This window comes from Protopterus annectens, chromosome 3.part0 (genome assembly GCF_019279795.1).
Source record: "Protopterus annectens isolate FY-2018-M chromosome 3.part0, PAN1.0, whole genome shotgun sequence".
NCBI classification, from domain to species: Eukaryota; Metazoa; Chordata; order Ceratodontiformes; family Protopteridae; genus Protopterus; species Protopterus annectens.
The window spans coordinates 1,210,608,314-1,210,630,705 of NC_056731.1; the positions used below are offsets into that span (position 1 = coordinate 1,210,608,314).

General features: G+C 42.9%; 1 protein-coding gene across 1 annotated transcript in view; it reads left to right on the forward strand.

Moving 5' to 3' along the window:
- The window catches only part of RIOK1 (RIO kinase 1), a 623,754-nt gene that overhangs the window by 397,001 nt on the left and 204,361 nt on the right, over positions 1–22,392 (forward strand). The window contains exon 11 of the mRNA XM_044065411.1: positions 19,284–19,387. Within this exon, the coding sequence (XP_043921346.1) occupies positions 19,284–19,387 (104 nt within the window). The remainder of the gene's footprint in view (positions 1–19,283; positions 19,388–22,392) is intronic.

Here is a 22,392-nt window from a genome sequence, read left to right on the forward strand (position 1 = left end):
AAAATAGTCATTTATCTGTTTGTTGGCTTTTCTCGTCTTTGTGAACTGTTAGCCATAGTGGCAGATGCCTTGCAAGAGAAGAACCTTCATGTCTTTTACCTGGGCAGTTAGAGTCCTGTCAAGGTTCTCTTCGGTACAGTTCCTGGCTTAGATAGTCCTTTGGGTACAGACCAAAGAGATTTCCATCTGGGTGAACATCCCTCTGATGGCAAACAGGGCTGTTTTTTGGGGGGTAGGGAGGCAGAGCTGGGGAGTCTTCAGGGTCTTGTCATTCCTGTAAACAGAGAGATCCAGCAGGTTACGTCTTTGACATTCTGGGTAAAAGTATGTGCCATTGCATAGCATGACAGGTTCATAACCCAGAGACTGCCCATGCTATGGAATAGACTTCTCATACATGTCAAGCAGAGCATCTCACTGGCCTCTTTAAGAGAAATCTTTATGAGTGAATTGGAAATAGAAAATTCACCCCGGGGATCATTCCAGTGGCTCTGCTTGATAGAAGCACTAAGAACTAAGGTTGGGTGGCATGATGCCAGGATAATCCTATAGGCTAGGCTTGTAAAGGCTCCAGGGCTATTAGCCTAGTACACACCTATGAACCTATGCATCATTACTTGGATTAAAAGGGTACATTTATGCAGGACATTGTTGCACAGTCAAGTCACTTTAAAGTTAATTGGTCAAAACCTTAATTGGTCAAAACCACCCTATCAGACAGATAACTTAATTTTTTATGTACATGAGAGGACCCCCCCATGCAAGGAAACACACAAACTAAATCTGGGGTCACACTTTTTAGCAGGGGTGTAAAAGCTTAAGCAGTAATTTGTTCAGTGAGGTGGTCTGTATAAATCTGGCTTCATTGTAAGGTGAATGTGCTGAATCTCTCTCAGGCAGGCTATCCCTTATACATCCTTGAAGGAGAGTTTCTGAATGGGCAGGCCTCAGACATTCAGAGAAAGCAAATGAACAGTGGCTACCTGTGGGGGTAGTCATCCAGAATGCTCCACATAAAGTCCCTCTACTTCTTTTTTCCAGGTCAGTCCAACTTTCTAGGAAAAATCTCATTGCGGAATATGGAGGATCCTCAAACATTAAGTGGTCTTGCATCCTTCAGTTCTCCTAGCCAAGTTACAAAGTAGGATGAAGCTATTTGCCTAGAATTTGAAGTGTTCTCAGTTTGACCTGGCCTGCAGATTCATCATCAAGGAATGGTGAGTTTTCAACATAGTTATGCATGGCTACAATATAGACCTCTTGGGCTGCCCCAGAAGCAGCTTTCCATTAGGGCTATGCCATTTCTGCAGTCCCAAACTCTGCACTTCAGTGAAGCTGTAGGGATTTGTCCTTTTGCATATTTTTTTCACTCCTTCTTTGTCCTCTCCTTGTCCACTGGAATAAATTGACCTGCTTTAGACTTTCCTTGGCTAATCCCAACCCATGTCGAGGGCTGGTGAGATCAGGGATCCTTGAGCAGTGCCCCACTTTAGCCAGAGTGTGGTTTTTACATAAGTCTCTTTCCACCATGTGCACGTTAGTAATACGAGGGTGGGAAATGCAACAGATGTCTGTGTTGAACCACTTCTCATTTCTCCAAGGGGCTCCTACCACCCTCAGACAGCACTATGTGGTTGTTTCCCCAGTCTTCACCAGAGAAGGCAAACCACTTGAGTGTGCTCCAAGAATGTGTACATGCCCTCCAGGAAGGACACACCCATCATCACTGCCTGAGCTTTCATGCAGCTGAGCATCTGTTCAAGCCATGGTTGCCTGGGCAGTATTTGAAACTGTATCCCCCTGCTAGAGACTTTTCAGTTTTGAACAAGGTCCTGGGCTGTAGTGCTACTTTTTCTTAGTTCTAAAAGAAATGGGGAAACTTTTATCCCATCCTGAACCTTAGCCACTTCAGAAAGCATTTTCATTACATTCTGTCTAGGAAGAGGGCTCTCTAGGTGGTCATGCCCATGTTGCAGAAAGCACTTGAATGGAGCTGCAAAGCATGATGGACTGCCTTCTTGACCCTTCATTGTATGAAGTCTCCACAAGAAGCTCATTCATTTCTGACCAGGTAGATGTCATTGTAGGCACATAGTTTTGCTATTTTTCACTCTCTGTACCCCTACTGTTTGTGTACTATCCGTGGTAGTGATGACCATACAGGCCAAGAATCTTTATGTGGCAAGTAGCTCACCCCAAATTTGTTTTGACAGTTTGACAGGGATAGCAGGTTAGGGACTATGCCTGCAGTAGAAGATCTGGACGAGACTTTTCTGTCTTAAGGGAGAACTCCTCCAGGTCATTCTGGATGCTACTTTCTTTGGGGAGGGGGGGATCTCTATTTTCTGTGGTCATTTTTCTTAGGACCTGGTCAATAGCTACTAGACAAGGAAGCAGGCTTAGTTGATACATGACCGCCTCTGTGACACCCTCCTTTTTTACTATTATTTTTATTTTGAAAGCTGCCCATCTCTCAGAAGAATATAACCCCGCAGACATCAAGGAGAGCCCTGTAGCCTCAAATAGTCTTTAATTCCTCAGCTCTGCATGCAGAGTTTCCCAGGAGGTCCATGACCTTGGAGTAGAAGCTGATTTTGGACTGTTGTCTAGGGCCCTTGTGTTTGGGGGGATCACCAAGTTTACTTTAGCATGCAAGACCTGTGGGTTCTCGTAATGGTCTCATATGGCCATGTTTTAGAACTTTAGTCTTCTCTCAGAATAGACAAGCTAGTTGTGCAGAACTGTAGAAAAAGGACCTACCCTTTATTTATTGGGGTGGTAGGTTTTATCCTTTATGTAGAATGAGGCCAGGCATTCTGCTTTCACCTCATTTTGGCTCAGTGGCTTCAACAAATACATTCTGAATATCATGTTCTGGATGATGACCTTTTTAAGGGGAGAGTAATAGTTCCGTTCTGCTGTAGGGTGCTTTAGTTTTACTAGAAGTTATGGATGCCTTTTGACATGTAATTTTCTTTGGTCCCTGCAGGACATTTGTTTGACGTGATCTGGATGGGCTACACTTTCATAACAGAATACTGACAGTTGGATTATTTGTATGCAAAATATAAGGACTAAAAACTTACATGAGAATGTAAGGGTATGCTTCTTATGATCCTCCTAGATCAACAAGCTTGCAAGTACCTATGAACCCATATAGTCTCTTCTGCATCCATTATGTTTTCTAAGATGTTAGAATAGGTAGCCAAAGCTTTACAGGAGAAAAAAACTGCACAAGTTCATCTGCCTGTGTAATTGGCTCCTGGTGTTCATTTCAGTCACTGATTTAGTCATGCCCTAGTCACTACATCTGGACATCTCCTTAAAGTGGGAAAAGTTCTGTCTGATTGTGTTTTAGAAGATTGATCTTATTCATTTAGAGTGAGGTTGGACATTTTGAGATGTCTGTCATTTCTAGAGCCCAAGAGGTAATTGTCATAGATGCCTGCATGAGGGTACAGCAGATGTTTCTTGTATGGATCACTAGCAGTGATCCTGTAGAGATTTCTGTAGCAGGTGGAGGCACGATGTCCAGACAGACATCCAGAGTTTTACTGTCTTCCATCCATGCCAGGTAGATTCCACCTTCCCAGCAGTGTTGGCACACTTCTGGTATCAAGGTGACACCAACCCATGCCATGTTTAGTACTTTCCGGATACAGTACTAGTGTTGTACTTCAATGTATGGTAGAATCACTTAGCCCATCAGATCAGCTAAGGCAGATAAGCATCCATCCAGAGACCTTCTTATTCCTTTAGTGCTGATCAAAAGTGCCTCTTTACTGGTTGATTTAGGTGGGCAGTGTTATTTCGTAGGAAATGTGCAAGTGTATTTTATTCTAACCAAATGAACAAAAAACCAAGAAGGCACAAAATGAGTGTGGTAAAGCTATGGATAAACCAGGCAATCAAACTTGCAATAGTCAAAAGCAAACCTATGGATAAACCAGGCAATCAAACTTGCAATAGTCAAAAGCAAACGACTGTATTAGTGTTTTCGTCCAACAAAAATGAACTTCTTCAGATAAACCATACCATATTAAAGCAGTAGTTTAAATACACAAGTCAATCAGACATCATTAATAAACCAATTAAGCAATTAAATCTCCCCCAACTTAAAGCTACAAACCTAAATATCAAGTACATCCAAAACTATTACTTTAAAAACTTTAAATTCTCCTCCTAACCTAAAATAATTTCTAAGATAAAAGCTTACAAAAATGTTATAATTATATAAAACATGTATATAAAAATAAAAAATGAACATATATCCTATCTTTCTAAGGCTCTGATGTTGAGTAAGCAAGAAATGGGACACATCATTGAGACTTGGCCATTTAAAGGCATTAAGCCTCAACTGCCATAAAAGTTCTTTTTTCTCCAAAAGTAATTCCAAGGTTCCCCCTCTAGGTCCTGGTACCATTCTGTCAATAGCCGTATATTTAAAGCTATGGCTAATAGGTACCAGTAACTCCTTTTGCAGTGCATAGGATTTGGCACTGTGGACATTGTCACTCGTAGTTTGAGGTCCACACCACAGTTAGTATTGCAGTTTAGGTGATAGATGAGATGGATATTTAACAATCAGGAAAATTGTAGTAGTTTTGCAACTGGCTGGAGTTTGGCTAACTGCACCGTATGGAGCAAATTAATTCATAGCTTCGTAGGTAAGTAATAGGCTGGCTGCCCTTGCAGGCCATTTTAAGCCTAGCCATGTTTCATTTTAGGGCTTGAAATAACCTAAACAATTTGGTTATAGATTGGCCTTATCCATTTCATGGTCGATAATTATATATTTACTCTTATAACTGGGATAATACCACAGGTAATTTGAGGGGCCCCATATATGAGATAAAACATTTATGAGTTGCCTCTCTCTATTAGTAATAAAGGGGCAGTCCTCGGGTAAATTTTCTATTTTCCATCAATAGATCTAAGTTGTGCTTGAAAATGGACAAGGATAAACTTTATGTAGATAGGGAGTCTTTCCTCAACAATGGTATACTCTGAGAGATAAAACTGTCCCTCCAAACCATTCTGTTGATGTTGCAGAAGAGGTTTAGATCCCTTGATGTGCAATAAATCCATCAGCATTGACTTGTAGGATGCCTTGTATGCCAGACACAGGATACCTCTTAGCAGTCTGTAAAATACCAAGTATAGTGATAGGGCTTTGAGTAGCTCCATGTCTGACATGTTTAGATCTTGTATCATTTTAGTAAGGTATCTCTGTGGGTGTTCCATTTGTTGCATATGTCTGTAAAGATACATGCCAAAGGTGGCATTATATTCAATGATTAGCCTAATGAGGGCTGAGTAAATGGAGGCAGTGACATCCCTAGATCTAAACACAATCCCTTTGTTTATAAGCTGTGCAACATAAAAGGACTTTCACAACTCTAGACACATGTTGATGAGAAATTAGGTCACTATCCACATAAGTTCCAAATTCTTGAACAACTGTGTCAACTCTTATGGGGTAGATGACTCCCCAAAGGGTACAGTAATGCATTTTTTTAGCATTCAGTTTGTCCATGATTTTGGCACAAATTATTTATTTGAGACAAACCTTCCTGCAGGATGGCTAAGTTATTTGGAGATTCAGTGAGTGCTCCTAGCTTACAGTCATCTGCAAACTTAGCCTAAACCTTTTGGTATTGGCTTATACTTAAAAAAAAAAAAAAAAAAAATGCAAACAGGAGAGACCCCAGCACAGAACCCTGGGGGAGATCCACTGGTGACTGGTCTTTCGTGGAGGTAACTTCCCTCTTGATTGTCTGTTCCATCTTTGAGCCATTTGGCAGTCCAGCATGTGACATAGGTTTCTTCCAGGTTTATTCAGTTTTTGTACTGTGACTGAGTGGAGAATTGTGTTAAAGCTTTGGCTAGGTTGAGGTTTGCAATATCTATCATTTTGCCTTCATCCATTGCTTTGGTGACCTTTGCAAAAAATAAAATCCACAAGGTTGAGTAAATATACCAGCCCTTGACGACTCCAAACTGAGATGGTTCCTGTGTTTTGAGGTTCCTTGTGTCTTGATTGACTAATTTCATAAGTCTTTCTATGGCTTCCATATGAGGTTGGTCAGACTTATGGGTCTGTAATTGACTGGGTCTGTGGAAGATCTTCCCTTATGCAGGGGGAATGACTGTAGCTATTCTCTTTTCGCCTGGTACAAAACCTGTATGGAGGCTGAGATTGAACAGTGTTGTTAGGGGTGTGGCTGAATTGTGAATCCAGGGATATTGTCAAGACCCATCGATGCAGTATTTTTAGCTTTTGATAGCACTTTTAGGACTTGATTTTGTGTGATAGCCAGAGGCAAGCCAGTCTCAGGTATTTCTTGAGAGACACGTAGGAGATAGAGGGGTTAAAGTTAGAGCTAAATTTATCAGCCAGTAGGTTCGCTGCATCTTCAGCCTCAGTGTAGTAAAATTGGTCACAATCTGCTCATTGCATTGCTGCTTGGCACTTTTGAGATTATGAACATAAAAAATGCCTTGTGATAACAATGTTAGTCTCAAATTTGGCTTTGGTGGATTTTATTAAGCTACTGAGCTGTTTGCTTAATCTGATGTCCTTTTCATTTTTCCTTAGTGTATGGGTTCAGATCCTCTCTTCAGATCCGACTCAGATGTTTATTTCAGACTTAGGGTCCAGCTGTCAAGCTCCTCCATGTACCCATAGTGCTCTGCTGTATCACCAGAGCCCCATATCTCGTTTGACACCTTTGCGAACAGACACAGGTTTCTTAGCTCTCGAGCATTTAGGTTTGAGAAGTAGCAAAGTTTCTATTTTTTTTTTTTTTGTTAAAAAATAAAGCTATCCTTCAAACTCCTCTCTACTTAAATTTCCTCCCTTTCTCTTTTCAAGTTATCGCTGGCATTAGCCTTTTTTCCTTATATTTCAAATAGGATCACAGGGTCATAGAAATTTACTAGGCTATTGGCCCTGAGACTCAAATAAGCCATACCAAAAATTTAGTCCATGTTCTGACAAGTCAGCACCCGATGCCCCTGTCCAGCAGGGACACAGGTGGAATCCCAGGGGTGTATTTTCTGTTCCCATCCAGTGTCCAGTTTGCGCTTAAAAAGGGTTAATAAGTTACTGTGCTTGACATGGAGGGCGAGTCTATTCCACAGAATCTAAATCTGTCCTGCCAACAAGTCCTGTTGATGTCACACACCAGGTTGAGGTCCCGCATGAGAGTTACTCGAGTGGAGCTTGACTTGTGGATATGCAGCAGTCCCATCAAGGCAGGGTCTGAGATTGCTTTGTATGCCAGACAGAGGTCACCTCTGAGGAGTCTGTAGGAGACTTGAGTAGAAGGACAGGGCCTTTAGCCTGTCTGTGTAGGGGAGATGTTTGAGACCCTGGATTCTCCTTGTGAGGAACCTCTGTGGTCTCTCCGGCTACTGCATGTGATTTGTGAGGTACATGCCAAAAGGGGCATTGTACTCAACAATGGGTCTTGTAAAGGAAGAATACAGGGATGTTATGACCACCTGGTCCCTGGATGAGATACCCTTACTAATTAGGTGGGCCATGTAGAAAGTTTTCCGTACAACAAAGACAATATGGTAGTCAAAAGTTAGTTTTCTATCAACCTAGATGCCCAAGTCCCTCATGACTGATTGCGTGCTTAGGACCTTGTTATTATTGTGATAATTTTTGGGGATGTCACTCTCCCCAAAAGGGGTGATGATGCATTTTTGGCATTTAGTTTGAGGCCATGTTTCTGGCACCAGTCATTTGTTTGGGTGAGACCCTTTTGGAGGATGTCAACATCACTAGGGGAACTGATGACCGTGCCCAGCTTGCAGTCATCTGCAAATGTGTTCAGCCATAGCCCACTGGTTTTGGCCTGCACCTCAGAAAAGTATTTTCCAAACAACAAAGGCCCCAAGACCGATCGTTACGAGTTGACTGCTTGACCTGATTTCCCCCTATTTTGACTAGGTGGGTTCTATCAGTAAGCCAATTTGCTGCCCATCTGATAACATACTGGTTGGTGCCCAGTTGAGAGAGTTTATCTATTATACCCATGTGGGGAACGGTATCGAAGGCTTTGGCCAGGTCAAGGTAGGTGGTGTGCACCATCTTCCCCTCATTCTTGGCTTTGGTGACTGTCTCAAAAAAGTTGACCAAATTTAACAGGCATGACCTCCCCTTGATGAAACCAAACTGTGTGGGATCAAGTGTTTGGAGGTTGCCAATGCTCTTGTTAATGATGCCCATGATAATCTGTTCCATGGCCTTGGAGATCAGGATAGTTAGGCTGATGGGTCTATAATTTCCTGGATCGGTGGATGCTCCACCTTTGTGCAAAGGGATGACAATGGCTGTCCTCCACTCGGCTGGGATAAAGCTGGTACTCGGGCTTTGGTTGAATAGGGTGCCTATTGGTGCTGCAGGTTCCTGCCTGAGTTCATGTAAGATGCAGCCTGGAATGTTATTGGGTCTCATGGAGGCTGCATTTTTTACCTTTGAGAGGGCAGTGATGACTTGCTCCCTAGAGATAAGGGGGGGGCAGATGCTGGGTATGTTCTGATTTACTTATGGGGGGAGACAGGGGGGTGAAGTTTTCACTGAACTGTCTGCCATCAGATTGGCCATATCTATGGTGTTTGTGTATGTGGTGTCCTTGACCACCATTTCTGAGCAGATCTTGTTGCTTTCCTTGAGATTGCGGACATATGTGAAGAAAGCCTTATGATTGTCTTTAGTAGATGGGGCCAGTTTGGACTCGAAGTTTGCTTTGGAGGACTTCACTAGTGATCTTATTTGCTTATTCAGGCTAAGTAGAGATTGCTTCCAATTAGGCACCTGCTCCTTCTTGGCCCTGGACAGCATTTTTTTTTCTTTTATTATAGAGTTTATTTATTGCAGATGTCCTACAGACAGGTTTACTCTTCATTGACGAGGAGGATTTTGTTGTTTAGGGTATTACTGATTCCATGCAGCTATATAAATGCTCGTATAGTACTTTGGTGTAGGTTTGGACATGTGTGCTAGTTCCTATGGGGGGGGGGCTGTGAAGCTGCTTTTACCTTCCCTCAGGAGGTTGTAGTCAGCTTTGGAGAAGCTTTTTTTGTTTGCACCAAGCGGGGAGGCCAGGGAAGATGGTGACTTCAAAAGTGACCGCTTTGTGGTCGGATCTTACCAGGGAGGATGACACTGTAGGGATGCTGCAGTGGTTACTTATGTTGGTTAATATCAAGTCCAAGATATTTTCACCTCTTGTGGACTTGTTGACCACCTGGTCCAAGGCATTTGCATTGATGAAATCAAGGAATGTCTGGGCATTTGTGTTTTGGCATGAGTAGTTCTTCCAATCTATGGTTAGATGGTTAAAGTCACCCAGGATCAGGGTAAAGGGTTGAATGTGATAGATTCTAAGCAGTCCAGATAGATGGAGTGGGCATCTTGAGTCAAAGTTGGGGGCCTGTAGCTCGCTATGATTTGAATAGAGGTCCTGTCAGTGGTTAATTGCACCTGGAGTGTCTCCTGTGAGTCATACTGTGTGACCAACCTGGAGTTGTGTATGTCTTTATATGTATTGCAACTCCACCTCCTTTTACTTTGCTGCCCACAGTTTGCGGTTTGAATGTATGATAGGATGAGTAACCTGGTATGGCTGGTGGTCTTGGTATTGTCTTACTACCCTTCTTATAAGAGTTTTTTTTTCCCTTACCATTGTTGGTATTTTCAACTTCCTTCCGTTAGTAAAAAAAAAAAAATAATTAAGAAATCTTATTGTGTTTTCCTTGCTGTTATTGTTCTGTTGTGTTTCCTGTGATCTTTTCTCTGTCATCATGTCAGAGAAACCCACTGGGTTTAAAAAGTGCACTTTTTGTAGGCATGAAATGCCTAATTCAGATGCCCACAGGGAGTGCATGTATTTTTAGGGGCTGATCATCTGAATACTAGTTGTAAGATTTGTGCGACCTTTAATCCCAGGGCCTTAGTGGATTGTCACAACAAACCTATAGTGAGAGAACTTTTGCCAACTACTACTTCTTCCGGGGCTGCATAGGAATTGTTCCCCTACAAAATCCCGTGGGTCTTCTTTGGAGCCTCCTGCAAAATCCAGAAAGACTTTGGATCTTACACCTCTGGATCCTAAGTTTGGACTATCTGATCCAAAGCCTTCTGATCTTAGACCTTCCACTTCAGTCATTCCAATAAGCCCTATGACTGTACCTTTGGACCCTAGGTCCTCAGATCTGATACAAGGTACTACCTGTAGGAGTACTACACCAGTGTATATCATTAAAACCATTTCTCCTACCCTGCCATCGAGGTTGCTGCAGGCACCCAAAAAGCACTCTAGGCCTCCTTCCACTTCCTCCTGTAGGTTATCCAGGAGCTTGTCGGAAGCGAACATGGCTAGGATGATGCAAAAGTTTCTCAGAGCACAGATTCAAATGGGGGTCTTAACCAACTCTGTCCACTACTTGGATCCATGACTATGCCTGCAACTTCTGCAGCCATATTTTCTTTTTCTCCAATCTGTCCCATGGTTTCGGAATCCCAGGATCCACGAACCTGGAGGGGTCTGATGCCGGATCCAAGCAAAGCTTCTTCTTTGACTCCAACTATTTCCTTGACCAGTTCTGCCTGATGCCATCTGATTAGAATGGGTCTGTGAGCCGGAGTGTCAGCATCGGATCTGATGGGATGGTCCCAACTTTGATTTTGTTGGATCCATCCCTTCCTCTCAGAGCCTCGGCTCTCGACAGTTTGGAACTGGGGAGGTTCTGGGTTTGTTCTTCTTTGGAGTTTTGGCTCCAAGGAGACAGATTAGAGTTTCTGCAGGTCTATCTGTCTTTGAGGTGGTAGAAAGGGCTTTTTCTTTCCACAGAGGACTGCCCTCTCATATCATGGCTCCAACTACCCTTTCTCCATTGGTTCCTAGCTCTGAGTTACACAGACCTATACCATAGGGGCAGCCAGAGTCAGTAAATGTCCAGCATAGGGGCAGCCAGAATCAGTAAATGTCCAGCCAGTTCTTGTGGTTGAACTTCCCGTCTCTTTTACACTTCACCTGAGCATCCCACAGAGGAAGTTCATCGGAAGAGAACGTGTTAAAGAAGACACATAGACTCCCCTTTAGAGTCTCTCACAGAGGATACCAATTTTGATGAAGGAGAGCGGTCCCCGATGTCACCACCTGATGACATCTCCTTTGGAGATGTCCCAGAGATCTTGAAACAGAAAGGTGGTTGGTCATCCCAAAAACCCCTCACTGGAGGAATCTGTATTTTTGGAGGCTTTTAGTTCTGGCCCGTCTACGTCTTTGGTTACCCCCCCCCAGTGGATGAACTTATTGACTTAGTCACCCATTGGGCTTGGAAGGAGCTGGACACTGTTGAACCTATTCCAAACACAATCGATAAGTTTTTGTTACCCCCCCCCCCCATGATAGCCCACACTGGAACAAAAGAGTCCCGGTAGATGGTATGATGGTGGCAGTAGCCACCAAGAAGGAGCTAGCAGAACAGAGCTCTACTGTCCATCCTCCTAACAGGGATTCTAGAGCACTGGACAGGTTTGGAAAGCAAGTTTTTGCCTTGGCAACCTTCACCCTGAGGTCACTAAATTACCTGGCACATTTCACTCAGCTGTAGAGAGATTTGACCAAGGAGCTTTCAAATGCTGTCTTAGTCCATGTCTGCTGATGACTTCAAAACAATGTGCTCTCAGCTGGCCACTCTTTTGTCCATATCCAATGCTTCGATGAGGTTGATCTTTCATACAGCTGATGGCAGCTCACAAGCAGTTGGTTTTATCATTGGCTTAAGGAGATATGCTTGGAGATGCAGATTTGTGACTTCATGGAACCTTTTAAGATGTCCTTTATTAATGCCCCCTTTGATGGCACTTCTCTGTTTGGGCTATCAGATAAATAATGCTGAATCACAGTGAAAAAGATAGAAAAACTCCATCTGCCATAAGAATCAAGTTTTCTGTGCCTCAATGAACCTTTTCTAGGAATCGAAGAGGTGGTAAGAAGATGTGATTCTGCAAATCTCAGGATCCTTTCCAAGATCCACACGGCGACAATTCCTCCAGAAGCAGAGGGGGGAGTTTCAATGGCAAATGTCACCGTAGACGCAGAGGAGGTCCGCAGAATCAGGGCTTCCGGGATTCCTTCTTGGACAGGCCTTTCCATCTCCTGAAGCACTAATGGAGTGTCCAGCTCTGGAAGCAGGCAGGGGCCAATTGTCCTTGCACCCAGATGCCTGAACAGATATAACACAAGATTCTTGGGTGCTAAGCATAATATCCAGAGGTTAGTACATTCCATTTTCCCTTCTTCTCTCTACCAAAAGGAAGAAACTTCCCGACATTCCACCCAGTCAGAGGAAGGCAGCAGCACAAGAGATTTTGAAGCTGCTAAACAAAAGAGTCCTCCAGAAGGTCCCTCCAGACCAGATAGGATTCGGAACTTATTCACGCTTCTTTTTAGTGGCAAAGAAAACAGAAGACCTGAAACCTATATCGGATCTAAGCAATTTAAATACGTTTATAAAGAAAGTAAAGTTCTAAATGGTCATGATCCAGTCCATTCTGCCCTTCCTTCCCAAGGATGACTGGATGTGCTGTGTAGATCTTCAGGATGCATACTGTCTCATCAAAATAGACAGACAATGCAGAAGACATCTTTGCTTTCGGCTGGGAGATGGTCACTACCAGTCCAGAACCCTGCCCTTTGGACTCACCAGCCCTCCCTGGGTATTTACCAAGTGTATGGCAGTGGTAGCAGCTCTATTGAGACTCAAGGGATTCCAGGAATTTCCATATCTAGATGACTGGCTTCTTACTGCCCCCTAAAAGTATCTACTTCTACATGCCAGGGATTGTTTACTCCAGACTTGCAACTCTTGTGCATAACTATAAATTATGCCAAGTCAAATTTAAACCCAGTACAGAGCCTGGAGTTCATCGGTGCTCATCCAGACATGATGAAACAAATAATTTCCTTACATCAGCATCGTATCTCTCTGATAAGGACTTGAGTTCACTTTCTCCTAAATCATTCAAATCCTCCTTTGAGATCAGTGCTGCAAACATTAGGTTCTATGGCAGCGGCCATTGTTTTACTTCCTTTGGCACACTTTTTTATGCGGGTTCTTCAATGGACACTAGCTGTACAATGTTCTGTTTTCTACCAACAACTATTCTATCCAGACAGGCTCAACCATATTTGCAGAAGACACATCAGTTGGTGGTTGCACTCTTGATAACCTACAGCTAGGGCCGACCCTTTGTCCTTCCACCCCCTGTGGCCATAGTGACCATGGACGCTCCTCATTTGGGATAGGGGGCATTTCTTGGGAGGAACTTTCCAAGGCATGTGTCCCCACAAGGGACCAAGTTGCATTTCACCGTCCTGGAGATGAGAGCAGTGCAATTAGTGTTGCAGGCCTTTCAAGATGCTCCCCTGAGGAATGATTGCAGTTCAGACTGACTACATGTCTGTGGTCTGATAGGTCAGCAAACAGGAAAGAAATCAATCTTATCCCCTTTGCAGAATCTCTTTAGACCTTTTCTAGTTGCAGTGCACATTCTGGGGAAAACCAACATGTTGGCGGGCAAGCTCAGCAGATCCATTCAAATGTCCACGAGTGGTCTCTCAATCAGTCTGTGGTGGAGATGATCTTCCAACATTGGGATTGACCTTGCTGTGACCTATTTGCCACTCCCCTTCACAACAAGTGCAGCAAGTACTTCACCCTGATTCCCCTTCAGGGAGCATCACTGAGAGATACTCTGATTCACTCTTTTCCCCCGGGTCTCCTTTATGCATACCCTCCTCTTCCTCTCATTCCCAAATGCTTACAGAAAGCAAGCAGGCTAAAGATCCTCATTGTTAATTTCTGGCCTCAGCAGGTATCGTTCCCCTTCCTACAGTCTCATCATTGTTATCCTCCATGGGTACTGGAGCACACTCTGGATCTCCTATCCATCAGGGATCTAACATCCCAACATTCGAGCCTTGAGACTAACTGCATGGTCTCTCTGCATCCAGTAATAGTTAGACAGCTCAGGCGTTATTTTGCTGGTACACTGCTTTATAGTCCAATCTAACAAGTGATGGAAGATCAGATGATGCCAGATGCTGCCATATTAGTAAGGACAAGAGCCAAGATTTTATTCCTGTATTGGGTACGCTGACAATTTGTTTCAGGGCACTTGTATTGACAAAGTCCAGGAATGTCTGCACTTGTGCACTAGTGGTGGTGTAGGTTTCCCAGACTATAATGGAATAGTTACATCACCCAGAAAAATGGTATTCAGTTTAATACTGACTGATTCTAGTTCCTGTAGATGGGCGTTGTGGCTTTTTTTTTGTTAGAGAGGGCATTCTGTAGCTAGCTAATGTATGGTACATAACCTTTCTGATGGTTATTTGGACATGAAAAAGTTCTAATGCATCATGCTGCTTTACCTCTCTTGATGCGAGTCTCTTCTGGATGTAGATTGATGAACCTCCACCTTTTTTCCCTTCTAGCCCAGTAGCTGGACTAAATGTATGGAAGTCGTTATAGCCCTGCACAGCTGAAGGGCTCTCTTGCTATTTTAAACCATGTCTCATTCACTACACAGACATCAGTGTTTTCCAGGGTGAGAAGGGCTTGTAAGAAGTGGAGTTTTCTTCTTCAAGTTCCTAGCATTGATCAATAACATCTTTATATTTTTCTTTGTTTGGTTCATTATGTTGGTAAGTTTGTAAGTTTATCAGGATGGCATTGCTTAAGAAAGACACGGTGGGGATGGGCAATGCCTTTGCCAGTAATCGAAACCCTAGAGGATAAAGATGCAGGCCATCCTTGGTGAATCAGCATGGTCTGAAAAATATTGGACCCCTTTTGAATGACACCAAACACTAAACCAGTTGAAGTCAATTATTTTTTGCTCATATCGCAACTTCATCCTTGGAGAAGGTAGAATGCTGCTCAGTGCTAGACTCATAACTGCCTTGGACACATAGTCTGAGCTCCATCATGTCTCTCCTCATATAGTCCAGGGAGGTACACTAACACTGGCATGAACTATGATGGAGTCATACTGGTACATATTGTTCAAGGATTTGAGTGCATCCAGTCTGATGGATCCTGGCACCAGACGAGCTACTGTCACTCTTCCCTTGCTTAAGCTGGCAAGAGGCACATCTGTATGTTGTACAATGGAGTCACCTGTAACAAGAATGGTTGGGTCAAAGCCTGCCTTCTGGTCTCAGCATCTGTGACTTTGGGACTCCTTGTGCTATATGAGGAAGTAGGCTTAATATGCTGAGTGTACTTTGTGCCTGTGCTGTCTTTTGGAGGTCTTTGAGGTTTAGGCAAGTTAATCTTTAGAACCTCACCATATGATGGAGTATGTGTATTGCAATGGTCTTGGAGAGGTGTGATGTGTGGTGTGCTGCTGATAGTTTTGGTGTCTGAATTTACTGTGTGTGACATTTTTGCCTCTGAGGATGTTACATATGTACATCTGTCAGACATTGTATTATGCTGTTTGAGTAATAGATGATCATCAGACAGTATGAGGCAATTCTAACACTGTGTCAAGATACCATCTCAGTCAGACTGGATGGGTTGGTTGTGGGGATGTGCTTAAAGACTTATGCCTTGCTTTCATGTTTTGCCCAACTGGCATTGTGAGCCTTGTTGATAGTGACAATTCATTTGGTGCTACGAATGCAATATGCTGAAAATGTCAATCCAGTCAGAGTTGTCAAATGAATCTGCAACTAGGAAATGCATGCACTGGGTATGGTACAGAGCAGTAATCCACACTAGCACCTCTGTCAGACTAGTGTGGATTACTGGTCTTTTTGCTTTGGTACCTGGTTGCTTGCTGTTTATGGTACAGAACACCCATGTTTACAAGCTAAAACCCAAACTATGTTGTTAGGAGTATGCACACTGTGGAATGGAAAAATGCCACTGAAACATTTCTGATTTTAATAAGATAACTGAAATGTTTCTGTATGGTCTCTACTTGTATAGGACATTCTTCAGACAACCCTTTGAAAATGTGATTCCTGTTAGATCTTGGCGCCTGCAGGTTTGCATTCTAGTGTAAAGATGGAATAGTAAGGTAATCAAAAAGAAGAAAACATTGTCATTGTCTTCTGTTCCCCACCCCAAAATATTGCAAGCGTATATATTAATGACACTCCTGTGCCCATTCACTAAGGTATTTGGAAAAAATGTGCATTCTGAAGCAGATGGGTTTGGGAATGCATATTTAACTGATTTAAAAGCTAGGTACAAGATTCAACATTTCATGTGAAAGTAAGTCAGGCAACTTACAGCAGTGTGTTTTCAAAATGGATGCCTCTCAGGAGTTCTGTAATAGGTCTATTTTGTTTTCTCTGTTCCTTAATAATGTAGCTGGGGATCTGCCATACATACATGTCACTGTGCAGGCAAATTGTATGCCGCTTATAACAGCTAGAATTGCTTTTAGCTTTGTTCATAAAGCCTTGCAGAAAGGCACTTCAAATCTCTGTGTGTAGTTGCAGAATAATAAACTTATTATTCTGTCCATGAAAAACTGCCACCATGCTCCTAGATACGCAAGACCTCAGGGAACACCCCACTGCAAACATTTTTGCCCAGATGAGACACCCAGATGCTTAGACTGACCTCACCCTTTTTTCAAGCATCAACCAGAAACACATAGGAATACAATTTTCAGAAACTTGAATCTGCATAAAAAAAAACATTTCACATTTCCACAAATTTAAAGCTGGAAAACCCATGGAGTGAATTTGCCAATATCCATTCTAAAGTACACAGTCCCTGTAGTAGTTTTTAAATCAAACTGAGCACAACAAAGCTTCAGCATGTAGTTAATAAAATTTGCAGGTTCATCTTACCCCCTTCAAAATGAATATCTCTGCCTGCCAATGCAAAAAAAATAAAAAATAAAAAGCCCGGCGATTTCTTTAGTGCGCATGTCACAGTTCTGTTAGCCTTAATTATTTTTAAACTGTACATATGGTGTACTGTCCTTCCCTGGTCCACAAGGTTAACAATTAAAATCTTCCACTTCCCCCTGAAGGCCAGTGAGTAAGTTGTTTGGTACTTAGCTTATTTCAGATTAGTAGCAGCTAAAAGGTTTTCTCAAAAATTACTTCTACTGCCTGGAATCTACTTTATCAAATGAACAAAATGACTCCACCTTTTGTTCAAAACTGAAGCAATACCTTACTGCAGCATAGCAGTGTAATTGCTCTACAGGTGGTAGGTAGTACTACCTCACAAACCAATGTAACTGCTGTATGGGTGTTAGGTAGCAGTACTTCACTAACCAGTGTAAGTGCCGTACAGGGTGGAGGTAGCACTACTTCTCAAACAAACATACCTGCTGTACAGGTGGTCGGTAGCACTACCTCACAAACCAATGTAACTGCTGTACAGGTGGTAGGTAGCACTGCTGTATAGGTGGGAGGTAGCACTACTTCACAAACCAGTGTAAGTGCTGTACAGGGTGGAGGTAGCACTACTTCTCAAACAAACATACCTGCTGTACAGGTGGTCGGTAGCACTACCTCACAAACCAATGTAACTGCTGTATAGGTGGGAGGTAGCACTACTTCACTAACCAGTGTAAGTGCTGTACAGGGTGGAGGTAGCACTACTTCTCAAACAAACATACCTGCTATACAAGTGGTAGGTAGCACTACTTCACAAACCAGTGTAACTGCTGTACAGGGTGGAGGTAACACTACTTCACAAACCACTGTACCTACTGTATAGGTCATAGGTAGCACTACTTCACAAACTGATGTCACTGCTGTACAGGTGGTAGGTAGCACTGCTTTGCAAACTAATGTAACTGCTGTATAGGTGGGAGGTAGCACTACTTCACTAACCAGTGTAAGTGCTGTACAGGTGGTAGGTAGCAGTACTTCACAACTGATGTCACTGCTTTACAGGTGGTAGTTAGCACTATTTCACAAACCAGCGTAACTGTTGTACAGGTGAGAGGTAGCACTACTTCACAAACCAATATACCTGCTGTATAGGTGGGAGGTAGCATTGCTTAACAAACTTACATCACTGCTATACAAGTGGTAGGTAGCACTACTTCACAAACCAATGTAAATGCTATACAAGTGGCAGGTAACACTTTTTCCACAAACTGATATCACTGTTCTACAGGTGGTAGGTAGCACTAATTCACAAACCAATGTAACTGCTGTACAGGTGGTAGGTAGCACTACTTCACAAACCAGTGTAACTGCTGTACAGGTGGGAGGTAGAACCACTTCATAAACCGATGTCATTGCTGTACAGGTGGCAGGTAGCACTACTTCACAAACCGATGTAACTGCCGTACAGGTGGTAGGTAGCACTACTTCACAAATCAATGTAACTGCTATACAGGTGGGAGGTAGCACTACTTCAAACACAGTGTGCTAGTACCCATTGCTCTCATTAAATATTTGCATACTAAGCTAGAGATTTTAGGGAAAGTTAGCAGATGTGCTGCAGTCTTATTAAAGAATGCAGATGCACTTTGTTCTTCCTCCCATATAATTGTATATGTTAAACCCTGTTTGAGAACCTGTCTTATCCAGTCTGTTTTGTATCCTTAACTGTTAATGTAATCGTTATCCAGTGCTGTATGTAAAAATATTTTATCTAGGACATTTGTTTTTAAGGGTGTTTTTAACTTTCTTATGTAATATTGTAAATGTATGTTTCGTCTTTTTTTAATGATTTTTCATAATTGTATTGTGTTGTACAATGAAGTTTGTCCATGTTACATTTGGAAAGATTTGTGTACCAGGTCACTCACCTGATTGACACAGACAAATAAACTGATAAAACACCACTTGGGTTACTATACTTTGTTATCTTTTTGTCTGTAGACAGCTGTACTTTTGCAGGTCAGCATCCCTGTATACACTGGCACTGTCATTGTGCTAATGGTTTGGAGTAACGCTGACTGTTACATTATGAAGTTCCCATTGTGATGTTATCAGGGTTCTCTAGCTGCTTAAGGAAGCACGTTTCTTTAAGTTACACTTTTGACTGATTACATTGTGTTATCAAATCTGTTGGTAATGTTTTTTATTTTAGAATCAGAGATAATAGAATTTGAATGCACTGTTATTTATTGTCTTCATGCTTAAAAAAAGTGGGCTATAGGGTTTCAAAGTTTAGCGTGCCAGTGTTGTCTTTTATTATTGTAGGATAGGAGTGTTGGATACAGTATAATAAAAATAACACAATGTCTTACTTTGCCGATAAAATAGATACCATAATGGAGAAGCGTACATCATTGATGTCTCACAGTCTGTGGAACATGATCATCCACATGCTCTGGAGTTCTTACGAAAAGACTGCTCAAACATAAATGGTAAGTGGAAGTTGAATTTTATGTAGTGCTCTTTTCCAAGATAGCGTAGTATGGACTATTGAAATATGGTAAAGATAGTCTCATAATAAAGAGTTAAGGCATGTAGCTGCTTCCACAGTCTACTTTACTTATAGCAGACTGCACTGTAGGTTGGAGTCGAAGACACGCATACCCAGTAATGGTAATTCCTTTACTGTATGTAACATTTCCTTACATAAAAATTTAACAACTGCCTGTTTTTAATATTGTAATATCTAATGTACATCTATACATAATTGCACTGCACTGTGCTGGTATACAAATAGTCACAAATTACTTTCACCAAATTCAATATTTCTTTTTCATTAAACAGTTATTAAGCAAGCTAGATTTTACAAGTCTTTCATATTGTTAATGTAATGGGATTGCAAAGTTTTCTTATGCAAAGAATTTGAAGTCATAATGATTAACGTGATGTGAGGATTCTGTTGAACAGAGTCTTCCTATTTCCATTCAGTCACTAGAACTCTGAATTATAGCATTCTGTTCCATCACTGTAGCAGTCATGGTATAAGGACACTATATAAATTGGTTTTGGAGAAGGTGATATGTGTTGTTCATAGGTTGAAGATTTAAAACCACAGTGACTCAGACTGGGTATTATTTTCTGTCACTATTCTGCATCAGTGTAGACATCCTTGTTAAGTGTTTTCTATTTTGTCTGCAGATCATGGCATTTAATTGAACTAATGTAGATTTGGCTTTTCAATAGCAGCAGTAATACTCTGTTCATGTTATTAAGTTGATTAGTTAAAAAGCTTTGATCTGATGCTGTCTGTGTCATTATTGATCACAGATGGGTTTTGGATCCAACCTCATATCCGAACTGGCTACTTAGAGGACAGCTCCTGAGCTCAAGCTCCTCCCCTACCCAAGACCCCTTGCTACCCACAACCCTCAGATCTTGTTTGCCAAGATTTCGTTTGGACATGCTTCCTGAAGCTCACGTCTTCAGTTACAGATGAGTACTTTTTTCTCAATTTTTTCCAGGGTTTTTGTTCTACTTTCTAAACTATCTTCCTTCTGCTATCTACTGGTTAGTTTCCTCCCATACTGCTTTAGGCTAGTCTTTTGGTCCCCTTCCCCGGGTTTCTACCATTTTTTGCTCCTGGCTCCCTTGGGTAGTTTTACTCTCTAGCTCTTTCTTCCCTTTTTCTACCTTGTCCCCCCTTTCTGTTGTGCTGTGTGTGGGTGGTGGGTGCTCGGTGTGTACTTGTGTGTGTGATGTCTGAGAAGCCCACAGGGTTTAAAAGGTGCTCCTTGTGTGGTCAGAAAATGCCCCATTCCAACACGCATGAGGATTGTGTTTATTGTCTGGGAGAGTCGCATCTGGAGGTTGAATGGGGCATTTGTGCCAGATTCAACCCCAGGGCTCTCCTGGAATGCAGGAACAAGCTCCTGCTTAAAGGGCTTGCCAAAGGGGGTCCTTTGGTCTCTGGTTCTCCTATTATGCTCTCCTTGGATCCCAAAGGTAAGCCTTTTTCATCTAGAGATTCTCCCACCAAAAAGCTGAGGCTCTCAGATCGCAGTTCCCTGGATCAGAGTCAGCCTCCTTGGCTTTGGATCTTGGCTGTTCTGCTCCAAGAGTCCCATCTCCCTCTGTCGGATCTGAGAACTCAGATCCTCAGAGGTCTTCGGATCCTACCAGACCCAGACCTCCCTCAGATCCGACCCACGCATCGGATCTGTCAGTGGCGCCGTCCACTTCCGCAGATGCAGGAGATCGGATCAGAGGCATTCAAGTAAGCCCTCTTCTTGAGACCACAGGCCCTCAGCTAGATGTTCATCATGTTACACTGCTGCAGTCATTACACTTGAGTTATCCTGCCGTCAGGCAGTCCCGCAGTCGGCCAGAGTTCCAAAGTCTTGGTCCAGCGTCGGTTGCTTTTGCCTCCTCCCTGATGTCAGTGCGACAGGGGTATATAAGATGCAGCCGACGCCATTTTCTTCAGTCTTTCTTGCCGCGCGGTGCCCGAAGCAGAAGCAGTTCGCAAGTGCCGGTCGGCCGACTCCTGAGATTTTCATTCCGAATCCAGAACCGAAGTCTTCTAAAAGAGCTAAGTACCCTGTTGGGGAAACTTTTTCTTGCCTCAGTCCAATGTCAGTAAAATAATAACTGTATTTCTTGTGGGAAGCAAATACCTCATAAGGATTTCCACTCCTATTGTATTCCATGCTTAGGCCCTGACCACGACGTCACTGGTTGTTGGTTTTGTGCAAGGTTTAACAAGCGCACTATTAAACGTCAGTTTGATTTTGCCCATTATTTTGGTAGAAAATTCAATCACACCATGCCGTCGGAAATTCCGATGACCACAATGCATAAAAAGCGCAAGGACAGGCATCCGAGGCCCAAAACTGATGATGAGGCCTCTTCTAGGCCGGTCACCGGTTCTCCGGGTTTCAGCGAGGCACCTACGCAGCCCCTGATGACTGCTTCCACAGAACCACAGACCGCCTCCGACTCCCACGTGGAGCTGGCTGGGCCTTCAGATGCACTAGGTCTTCAGCTTACCGATCCTAAACCTACAGAGGAAACCGAAGTAGCTGAGCAATCCACTGCTACAGAGGGTGTTTTCAGTCCTACCCAGTTAACCATTAAACCCTCTGTTAAGTCTAAGCCCCCCTTAAAAGCAAAGAAACAGACACAACTCTCTCCAGGACAGGCTTCCATGCCTAAGAAACAAATGCTAAAAATGGCCGAGGACCTAATCACCCTGATCAGGGGGTCCCATCCCCCTCCTGATAAAAGGCCCAGACAGGATGCAGACTATGAATCTTCTGACCAGGTGTCTATTTCCTCAGACTCTTCCTCGGACCTAGGATATTCTTTACCCCCTTATGAGGATTCTGATGCTGAGGAATCAATTCCATCAGCCTCTCCTCCTGGGGATTACTCCTTTGGGAGACCTTACATACTATGAGGGAGCATTTCCATTGGGAAGGCCAGGATTACTCAGAATCCA